The following is an 11606-nucleotide window of genomic DNA, read 5'->3' as shown; positions in this document are numbered from 1 at the left end:
TATTATCTTAAAATGTTTGTATATTATACTGTCCCCATGTACACAAGTATGTGTCTGAGGTTATAAATGAAATCTTGAATCTTAAAATTTCTGCAGGGATAATGATCTTTTCTCATTTAATGGTACAATGTACATTATGACTTGACTCTACATGCATTATTCATAATTAACAAATATTTAAAAAATTGTATGTTTTCGAATATCATAAATATAGTTGTGAAAATGAATAATCAGTCCCTCCCCTTAATGAAAATGAAAAATCTTGCTTCAATAGTGCAGAAAATGAATAATCTGTCCTCTCAGTTTACAAAAATAAATAACCGATCAAAAACAAATCCTCCTGGCCCCCCCCCCCCCCCCCCCCCCCCCCCCCCCAGAATATCAAATGGTCGTCCCCTTAAAAGCCGCGTAAAATATTTATTCAATGTTGGAAAGAAAGTTACACGTAGGACGGTCCCAAATCTCCAGGTTTCTTTTATAATTTTATTGCACTGAACTGAGAGATAAACTGGCGTAAAAAGGTAAACCCTACATTTTCTTTTCGATTTTTTTTACCACCCCAAGAAATACTGTTACCGGGAAAATATGTAAATGAACGCTTCAAAGATAAATCTGTTCTTTTATATTTTGTATATTTCTGTGTAATTAGGTAATTTAATTATACTAATGAATCACCAATACTTTTTGTTTTGTTCCTATCATAATCGACTATAGAAATAGTACTATAACTATGGAAACTTCACGTTTATCACAGAACCATAAAATGAGGCCAATGTCTGGTAAACTGTTTCTGTTATGGAAATGTATATCACACATGATTATTATAGATATACAAATTACAGTTGAACTTGTCTCAAAGGAATGGTAACGGTGGAAATAAGTTGAGGACATATAGAACTTTTAAAAAAGTCATTACACACCGAAGTATACATGCACAGTTATAGTTCCATCGCATTATTATCCATATAAGGTGTGACCCTCAGGTGTGGTTTTGGACCGATCTGCATAGACACTGGACGATTTGAGAGGCTACCCCTGCAAAAACGAACTTGAAAAACTTGTAAAAACATTGTTAAAACTGAGGAACATGTCTTGTTAGAGTGTCCATATTGTACGATGACCTGCGAAATGAACTTTTAACCTATAATGGTTTAATTTTTAAATTGTTATTTGGATGGAGAGTTGTCTCATTGGCACTCACACCACATCTTCCTATATCTATTTTAAAACTTATATTGTCAGAATATTCAACCTTTTGATTTTTTTTAATCGGACAGACCGACAACGGTATAACATAACTTTACGGGCGTATACAAATGTTTTCTATGTCAAGAATATAATTCAGGTGTTGTCTTTTGATGCTGTGTTGCATGATATCTCATAAATAAAATTGAGAATGGAAATGGGGAATGTGTCAAAGAGACAACAGCCCGACCATAGAAAAAACAACAGCAGAAGGTAAAATTTATATGATATCTTACATACTTTATAAGATATCTTATAAAGTATATGAGATATCTTATAAACAACTTTTATATAAGATAGCTTATATAGTTTATAAGATAGTTTATAAGATATCTTATATAGTTTATGAGATATCTTATAAAGACAGTTATATAAGATATCTGATAAATTATATGAGATATCTTATAAACTATATGAGATATCTTATAAACTTTTTAAGATATCTTATAAACTATATATTAAGATATCTTATAAAGTTTATGAGATATCTTGAAGTAAGAATAAATAGCAAAATGCCATAACTTTCTACTGATTTTTCGTACAATGAGTTTTTCAAAGGAGACAATAGTCAAGTATCCCTGCTTACCCTTCTGAAACAGAAATTTACTAAGTTTGTGTCAGTGATTTTTTTAAAGTCTTTACTTTTATGTGTTGTGTTTTGTGGACGCTTGCTTACCCATTGTTTGTTTTAAGGGATTTCTGTTGCTTTTCTTTAGTTTTCAGAATTGTCATTTATGGGTGGGTTTTTTTCAAATATTTGTGTTGTCTTGTGCAGTTAAAATAGTGTTTATTCTATGTTCTAGAAAACCCTGTTAAATTTCATTGCAAACTTCACATTTTTGTCATGTTTTAAGAAGGAGAATTTGCATGTGCCAAGGTTTTTTTTAGTCAGGTGATTTTTTTTGGTTTGAACAAGACATTCATCACTTTAAAAAATTCTAAATTATGCCTCCACACAAATATGACTTATCAGTGAGTTAAACATGAGTTACAAAGTGGATCTTGCAATTAAAGTAGGAACTGGTGACCCTTCCTGAGCACCTAGGGTCACCAATGGTGTTTGGTGGAATTCCTGTGACACAAAATAAAGTTTCCCCTGCAATGGTTTGTTAAAGTTGTTTGTCTTTTTCATTGTTTTCTTTGATGGCGTTGTGTAGTGTTTTTAATTTTTATTGCCTCCTTGGTATTATATACGACTTAGTGATAATCAATCAATTCTGCCGACAGGGCAAATATCAAAGTTCAAACACCTATAACACAATCAACATTTATGATGTTAACATTGTTTCAAGGCTCTACAATATGTAATTGCTTAGATGGTTAGATTATCCTGATCAAAACATGCAAAGATGCATTCCTTTGTAAAACAATAGAAGGGTTGCAGTGAGCGCCATGGAAGTTTGACCAGACTGCAGTTTAGATCATAGAATGGCTTTAATCCACTTGTATTTTTGTCCATCTGATGAGTTAAGCCTTTTTCCAAATAATTTTTTTCAAGTTTGTTCTTATGTTGTACTGTTATACCACTGTCCCAGGTTAGGGGGAGGGTTGGGATCCCACTAACATGTTTAACCCCGCCACATTATTTATGCATGTGCCTGTCCAAATTTAGGAGCCTGTGATTTCAGTGGTTGTCTTTTGTTTATGTGTAACATATTTGTTTTTGGTTCATTTTTTGTTTTGTTTACATAAATAAGGCAGTTAGTTTTCTTGTTTGAACTGTTTTAAATTGTCTTATCGGAGCCTTTTATAGCTGACTATACAGTATGGGCTTTGCTCATTGTTGAAGGCCGTACAGTGACCTATAGTTGTTAATGTCTGTGTCATTTTGGTCTTTTATGGATAGTTGTCTCATTGGCAATCGCACCACATCTTCTTTTTTTATATTTTACCCATCTTTTTCAGGGGCGGATCCAGCCATTTTAAAAAGGGGGTTCCCAACCCAGAGTAAAGGGGGAGGGGTTCCAACTATATGCTCCTATTCAAATGCATTGATCGGCCCCAAAAAAGGGGGGTTCCAATCCCCAGACCCCCCCCCCCCTTGGTCCCCCAATGTGTTTACAAGAATGTAGCAATCAAATAATGAGAAACCAGATATTTAAATAATTTATATAATCATAGATATAAATATACAATTAGGAAAAATAACACAGTAAGTATGCAAAAAAATAACTTGCAATACAATCTCATGTACCAATAATTTATAAAACTACTATCAATATAAATCTAATCATTCCTCTTGTAGATACAAAATAAATGTGGAATATCAATTGGAAAGTCCTACAGGAAACTCAAACAGTGTCAACAAATATGAACCAAAAAGTATAAAATGTTATAAACTATCATCAACATCTAGAGACAAACAGTTGGTACTACTTTTCATAAACTGTAATGGTCTACTAGAATACAATTCAATGGATTAGTTGCACATGGAAGATGTAATGTTCCTATCGAAAAGACGAAAAAAAAATTGTGAACCTTTTTCCTTAGAATTTTTCTGCTAATCACAAGAGTCCATAATAATGCCTCTTATCCCTTTCATGAGTATATAAATATTTGCCATAAGAGTATGATATGCCGGTCTCCTAGATTTTCAACAACTTCATATACAGAACAACATATTTGAGAAAATATAAAAACAAAAAGAAAAGTAGAGTATTTACATGGTTATAGGGTTTTAAGATGTGTATTAGGATAATGTGTATATTATCTTAAACTGTTTAAAGAATAAGGTAAAACTTTCAACATTTTCTAACTAAGAAACAACCAGATCTGTAGAAATTTGATGGTATAAAACACATTTGTTTATCATTTTATAAACCCATTCATTGTATTATAAGTTAACTTATGATGATTGTCTTAATCAAGTATTTAAAACATTTTTTTAAAGTGTTAACAAATAATATTATTTTTATACATAACAGTAATCAGTGCTTATTGTGAACACATATAAAATGAACTTTTTTGGTCAACTCAAGAAATAAAATTTTCCAATTAACCAACAATAAGTTAAACAATAAATCAACCAACAGATTTTAATATACACATGTACATTTAATAAATAGCACTAAGAAATAATTAACATAAGCAATTTTACACATATATAAAATTTCACTGACCTCTTAAATCAGCTTTCAGAAAATTACATGTTGAATGTAGATGTTGAATTAAACATATTTGCATCTGATCATTTGTTTTTTTTCATTTTGCTTTATCTGTGTTTTGTTGATTTTATACAATTATGCCCCAATTTCCATGAATTAATAGATTGAAAGATGGATGTGATGAAGTTCAAGATTTTACTCTATAATTTCACTATGAATTATCTCCCTTTGCACAATTTTCTATTTCATTGATTTTATTTCATTTAAATACAAAGATATCTACATGTACATGATGTAGGTAATAAATTATGTAAGAAATTATAGAATGGTTAAACAATAATCTTTAACTCAATGAAATATATGTGTTATCAACATTAACCTTTTAACCTCTTTGTGATTATAAGAAAATATTATCACCACTAAATTTTAGGTTGTAATACAATGCCAAACAGTTGATATGTTTAAACATGTGATACTATTTGATATGTTTACTTTGTACCAAAATATATGTCTTAGCAAAAGTTAAATTAAGAAGCCATTAAAATAAATGTAATGAAACAATTATGTATAGATATTATATCTAAATGTGTTGGCCTTATTTTCACTACAGTTTAGTTTATTTCTCTTTTTTCCATCATCTATTTTCCAAATGAAAAACTACACCATTTCAGATATTTTCTTCCATATTATACCTTCATGATAAATGTAATATTTATTTGAACCATAATTAAGACAAAGATAAAAAAAAAAATACAATGAAATATATTTATTACAATAGACCACTTTCGAGTTCATCCGTCACCGGCAAAAACTCGTCAATTATACACGCCTTTATGACGTCATTTACCAGATAGAGGGGCTCGCCTGTATCCCTGCACTATTTACGTTCATCAAGCGTCTTAGTGATCGTCTTTGTGCAGGATAAACTAGAAATAATGGTTGCTCTGTAGGTACTTACTGACATTTCCCTAATGACAGCAGTGTTGATTGTCAATTTTGAGCATTCAATTTGCCGAATAATTCGTACAATATAGAATTATAGTTTAACAACCACTCGCTCGACATTGGAAGGAAGTGACGACGCCCCTAAACGCACAAATGACGATGATAAAGGCGCGTATAATTGACGAGTTTTTTCCGGTGACGGATGAACTCGAAAGTGGTCTATTCATTTTGTAAGAACAAATAGAAAGTTAACATTATTCATTTAGATATCTTAGGAGGTTTCAAAAAACCAATTCTTCTTAAATATCTAACTATTAAAGGCACAGATGTCAAGGTTATAGCTATTCTAACTGGAGCAAACACTTTATGTACAGCATAGGCTACTACAAAGGTACTGGCACCAGTGGTCAGTTTGGACTGGAGTAGACTTTCACCAACTCCTATCTTTGTCAGCAATGATACCATATCAATTCCACTGAAAAATAAAACAGAAAGAATTATAAAAACTGTAAAATACAAGAAAAGTGTTTTTATATGTTTTTTCAATAACAAATTACCTCTTACTCTTCTTAATGTTAAACTGTTGTGAGGTTGTGCATAATAATAATAAGAACATAGGAAACCTTTGCTCCAACTATCCCATTGTCATGTTCAGTGAAATCCAGACCAAAATACTAATATCACAACTTCAACATGTTACTTGAAATTGATGTAGGAAGTAGCACAGACTTGGAACTAAATTTCCCTCATATTATCATTAGATCATAGGGGGGAAAGGGGGGCTAAAATAAAAAGAAATGAAAACCATGAAGTCTATCTTTTTATGACACAAGATCACAACATGCACTTTTATCTCAGTTTTTAACATATATAAGTATAGATAAAGGAAAAAACATCAAAAGTTGAGCATCAAGTTCAACTCCAAATTCTCTTAATAAATAATAGAAATTATAAATCATAGGTTAGTCCTGAACAAATAACTATACTTTGAGAGGTTAAGCTAGCTATAAAACCAGGTTCAATCCACCATTTTCTACATTAGAAAATGCCTGTTCCAAGTCAGGACTATGAGAGTTGTTATTCATTCGTTTGATGTGTTTGGACTTTTGATTTTGCCTTTTGATTTTCCTCGGAGTTCAGTATTTTTGTGTTTTTACTTTGTACTCTAATACTTGTAGTCAAATTGATAAAAAAAAAATTGCAATACTAGGTGACCTGAATAATTACACGACAGAGACTTTTGATGACCTGACCAGTAATTTTCAATTTTGATAAATAGTGTACCAATTACTGATAATCTATTTTATAAGTACATCTACACCCTAGCCTGTTAACTTCAGTCTGATTTATTAAACATGAAAAAAACTGACCCAGACACAGATAACATGATATGATCATTCATATCATTCATTGATAAAATCATGACATTGTATTAAATGTTATTTAATAGTACATATAAACATGATAAAGGTGCATGACTATTAGAAACTTTCTCTGTGCATCAACTGATGGAATGATTGAAATTAACATGTTTCCATCATAATTCAAATCAATGTCAATTGCCCTTTGACATCATAGTAAAATATATAATTAGGATCAAAGAACAACTACATGTATGTTTATTTGTATGAAGGAAATGTTTAATACTGGTTGTTTTAACATGTTTTATAATGTGATGTAAAACATTATTTGTTCAACTGCAAGTACTTCATGCATATTCAAGACATGGACAAAGGACAGAGTTGATTCACATCCTCAGAAAAGGTTTCTGACACAGAATGAATGTGGTCTTAGAACTTAAAATTTTTTAATTGAACATTTACCTATTAATTTATTGGTCCAATATTCAAAATCCAAATACATGGATAGATTCAGCATATCAAAGAACCCCAAGAATTCAACTTTTGATGAAATCAAATAAAGTTCAATTTTGGACCCTTTGGACCTTCATGTAACCAAATTTGAAGACGGGACCAAAAATTAAAACTCTAAATACACGGTTAGATTCGGCATATCAAAGAAACCACAATAATTCATTTTTGATGAAATAAAACAAAAGTTTAATTTTTTACCCTTTTGGCCCCCAATTCCTAAACTGTTGGGATCAAAACTCCCAAAATCAATCTCAACCTTCCTTTTGTTGTCCAAAATCTTCTGTTTAAATTTCATAGATTTTATTTACTTATACTCAAGTTATTGTGCGAAAAACCAAGAAAATGCTTATTTGTGCCCCTTTTTCCTGAACTGGGGACCATAACCCCCAAAATCACTCCCAACATTCTCATTTTTGCAGTCATATAAAAACAATGAGAGTTTCCAGAGTTTCAACAATCATAAATGACCAATCAATGGACTAGCTAGATTGTGTCCATAGTCCCTTGTGGTCCAATATCAAAAATCAAAATACATGTACATGGTTAGATTCAGCATTTTAAAGAACCCCAATGCAAGAATTCAATTTGATGGAATAAAAAAACTTGATTTTTTACCCTTTAAACCTACATGACTATGTGGACCAACTTTAAAACTGGGACAAAAATAAAAACACACCTTTGAATTCAGCATATTACTGTATGAAAGAACCAAAGTATACAGGGGTGGATCCAGCCATATAAAAAGGCGGGGTTCCTAACCCAGGACAAAGTGGGGGTTCCAACTACTTGTCCCCATTTAAATGCATATTGATCGTCCAAAAAAGAGGAGGGATGAAGAAGCAAATAAACATTAAAATAAATTTGAAGTCTTCTTTTATAATACAGATTTTGTGAGGGCTATATTATATAAATGAGAGCCATCTTGCGCATAAAATGCCCATGGGCATTTTGAAATGTTGGTAGGTATGTCAAGGGAATTTAGTTTTTCATGTTAAAATCAAATGAATTTTGGACCCATCGAACCTTAATATGACCAATTGGAAAAACTGTGCCCAAAAATCAAAAATGTAAATACACTGTTTCAAGCACACTAATCATAGCCAAGGAACCACAAGTATTCAAACAAAGTTCAATGAAGTTTAGTTTGGGATCCTTTAGACCTCGATGTGGACCAATTTGAAAAAGGGCCTCAAGTTTCATTAAACATTTAGCAACGATTAGACATAGTATACATTTGTACTAAGGAACACCAAGAATTCAAGACTTTGAATTAAACCCAATTGAAATGGTCAAGGAATAAGTAACTTACAAATGTATATAATTTGAAAGTATTAGAAATGCATTGTTTGTTTACTCATAAAGTAAATGACTGCCAAACACTAACTGGACTAAATATCAAGGAGGTCCAAAAAGCATTGTAACCTGTTATTCCCCATTTAAATATACATTTTCAGCTTCATCCTTCAACACTCTGACATGATTAAGACCATGATCTTACAAATATTCTAGACAAACCACTACATTGCCTTACCTGCATATATTTATACCATAACAGGCATAATAAATGTAAATGACTACATGTATGTATTGGTATGGATAACTAAGGGTAGTGAAAACAATTAACTTTGCTAAAATCCAGATACATGTATATATGCAACCAGCAAAAATCCATGGTTGAAATAAACTAAACATGTTAAAAGGTGCACATTGTATGTCACCTTTATAAAAGTACCTTGACACAGCCAGATAAAAGCCTCCAAGAGAAATCAGAGATATTCCTACATGGAAAACTATAACTGTTGAACCATACTCTTTCACTGCCCTTTTTAAACGGTCCTTATTACTTAATTTCCCTGGGTTTGTTTGAGATTGCACATCTCTACCAACCTCAGATCCGTTTTGGTTTGATGATGAGGATGTTGAATAACTTCTTTTCTGGTAGTAATGGGCAACTGCCTGTTTTATTTGTGCATCCTGTTCAGCCAAAATTTGTGCTAGATTTTTTCTTCCACTTTTCATTCCTGTTAACTGGTCTTTACATTCACCAAAGCTAAATCGCTGGCAATTTTCTAACCATAACTGATAGCGTGCACAGTCATCACCTTGTATCCCTTGTGGGCATGGACCATCAGTGTCAATTTGTAATTCGGCAGAAAGGCTAGCTTTAGAATTGGATGTGTAGTTTTCTGCTATTTCTTTTAGCATTAACTCTTGCTCAGCAAACACCTCCTTCAGTGTTTTTCTACCTTCCTTAATATTAACAAATTGGTCTTGACAATTAGGAAGGTTGTATCTCATGCAAGTTTCCATCCAAAGTTCTAGGGTGCAGTCATCTCCTTGAATTCCTTGTGGGTCAGGATATGACTCCTGCTGAGCTGAAGGTTGAGCAAATGTTTTGAAATGTGATTTAGTTGTGTGATATTGTCTTGATGGATGAAACCCACTCATAGCATCATTTATATACTTTTGCTTCTGTAATACCCCACTGCCTGGAATATTACAAGGAGAGTCATAGTGTTCACAACTAGTGGTGAATGGCTGGGGTACATTAGACTGCATACATCCATGTAAATTCAAACTGCTATTACAGTTAAACGCCTCAACATTAGCATCAGATTGTACTATATCCGACTCTGGCTTTTCATTGTACAAAACATCAACCAAGTCATCATGTCCACCTTGAATTCCCTGAACACTGGGTCCATGTACAGAATAGTCTATTGCTTCTTCCAATGCTCTCTTAGAATCCTGAATTGTCAAAGTTTCCACTTGTCCTTGGGTTCCTTCGATAGTTGTGAACTTCGAACGATCCATGTTTTTGTCAAACTCATGGTACTGTTCTCGACAAACTGGTTCGCTCTCAGCTACAGATGCTCTGTAAAATCTTATTTGAGAGCGAGGTATTGAAACTATCAATTTTCGTAAGAGCACCATATTAAACATGTTTTCAGTGTGATGGTTTGTGTGTAAGTGAGGTGTTGTGAATATGTGCAACCCTTAAATATTGATCATGTTGTTCCAAAAAAAGACTTCTAAAATTGTTAGATCTGCTTCGTTAAACGCTTAGTTCTTAGCTTGTATTACACATGCCTATCAAGCGTCTCTCTGACATAAATAACAAACTATCATCTGTCGGGCGCGTGTTCGGTTGTGGATTAGTTTTTTGTTTATTGTGAAAACTAGTCATGTGTAACGGTCTTATATACTAATGACGTAAGAGGTCACTCACCGAAATTGCAAATTAGTCGTCATCATAATGTACTTAATTTAGAACTTAAACATGTAAATAACAAAATAGATAGGCTATTTTCAACGAATTCTATGAGGTCTTGAGAATCCTTTTAAAATCAGTAAGAATAGACAAATTTAAATAGAAAAATAAAAAAAAAAAACACAAAAAAACTCAAAGAATAAAAAATAAAAGAGAACTAAAAGATGAGAATATTAATTATTATTTTACTTGCAGTTATTATGAAACAAATAGTCCGACAAAAAATAATAGGCGTTAAACACCATTTTGTAGACTAGATTAATAAAAAAAAAAGTAGAAGTGGGATAGAAATCGAAGGTGAGATTTATGGCAAGCCAAAGTGGACAAAAAGAGCTATTTTCTAATATTAGAAAATCATTTTCTAATATAAGAAAATCATTTTCTAATATTAGAAAATCATTTTCTAATATTAGAAAATCATTTTCTAATATTAAAAAATCATTTTTTAATATTAAAAAAGAAAAAGTCTATTTATTAATATTAGAAAATGATTTTCTAATATTAGAAAATGATTTCTTAATATTAGAAAATGCTTTTTTAATATTAAAAAATCATTTCTTAATATTAGAAAATCCTTTTTTAATATTAGAAAATCATTTTTCTAATATTAGAAAATCATTTTCTAATATTAGAAAATCATTTTCTAATATTAGAAAATCATTTTCTTATATAAGAAAATCATTTTTTAATATTAGAAATTCATTTTCTAATATTAGAAAATCAAAAGTAATTTCTTATATTAGAAATTCATTTTCTAATATTAATAAATGATTTTTTAATATTAGAAATTCATTTTTTAATATTAGAAATTCATTTTCTAATATTAGAAAATCATTTTCTAATATTAGAAAGTCATTTTCTAATATTAGAAAATCATTTTTTATATTAGAAATTCATTTTCTAATATTAGAAAATCAAAAGTAATTTCTTATATTAGAAATTCATTTTCTAATATTAATAAATCATTTTCTAATATTAAAATATCCTTTTCTAATATTAGAAAATCCTTTTTTAATATTAGAAAATCATTTTCTAATATTAAAAAATAAGGTACTTTTTAATATTAGAAAATGATTTTCTAATATTAAAAATGGTTTTCTAATATTAAAAAATGATTTTCTAATATTAAAAAAGGATTTTCTAATATTAGAAAAGGATTTTCTAATA

General features: G+C 30.8%; 1 protein-coding gene across 1 annotated transcript; it reads right to left on the bottom strand.

Annotated features, from left to right (window-relative positions):
* Positions 1-3338: 3338 nt before the first annotated feature.
* On the bottom strand, positions 3339-10272 carry LOC134722144 (uncharacterized). The gene is made up of 3 exons (XM_063585704.1): positions 8901-10272; positions 5518-5769; positions 3339-5125 (listed from the first exon to the last, which is right to left on the bottom strand). The coding sequence occupies exons 1-2, from the start codon at positions 10109-10111 to the stop codon at positions 5553-5555; spliced, it is 1428 nt and encodes a 475-aa protein (XP_063441774.1). The 5' UTR covers positions 10112-10272; the 3' UTR covers positions 3339-5125; positions 5518-5552.
* Between the last annotated feature and the right edge of the window lie 1334 nt (positions 10273-11606).

This window comes from Mytilus trossulus, chromosome 6 (assembly GCF_036588685.1).
Source record: "Mytilus trossulus isolate FHL-02 chromosome 6, PNRI_Mtr1.1.1.hap1, whole genome shotgun sequence".
Lineage (NCBI taxonomy): Eukaryota > Metazoa > Mollusca > Bivalvia > Mytilida > Mytilidae > Mytilus > Mytilus trossulus.
Note: the sequence above shows the minus strand (reverse complement) of the source record. Positions and strands in the feature narration are given on the sequence as shown.

Coding starts and splice junctions, on each gene's coding strand:
- LOC134722144 (XM_063585704.1), bottom strand. CDS start 10,111: ATGTTTAATATGGTGCTCTTACGAAAATTGATAGTTTCAATACCTCGC. Junction 5,770..8,900: donor TTTTATCTGGCTGTGTCAAG/GTACTTTTATAA, acceptor TTTATTTTTCAG/TGGAATTGATATGGTATCAT.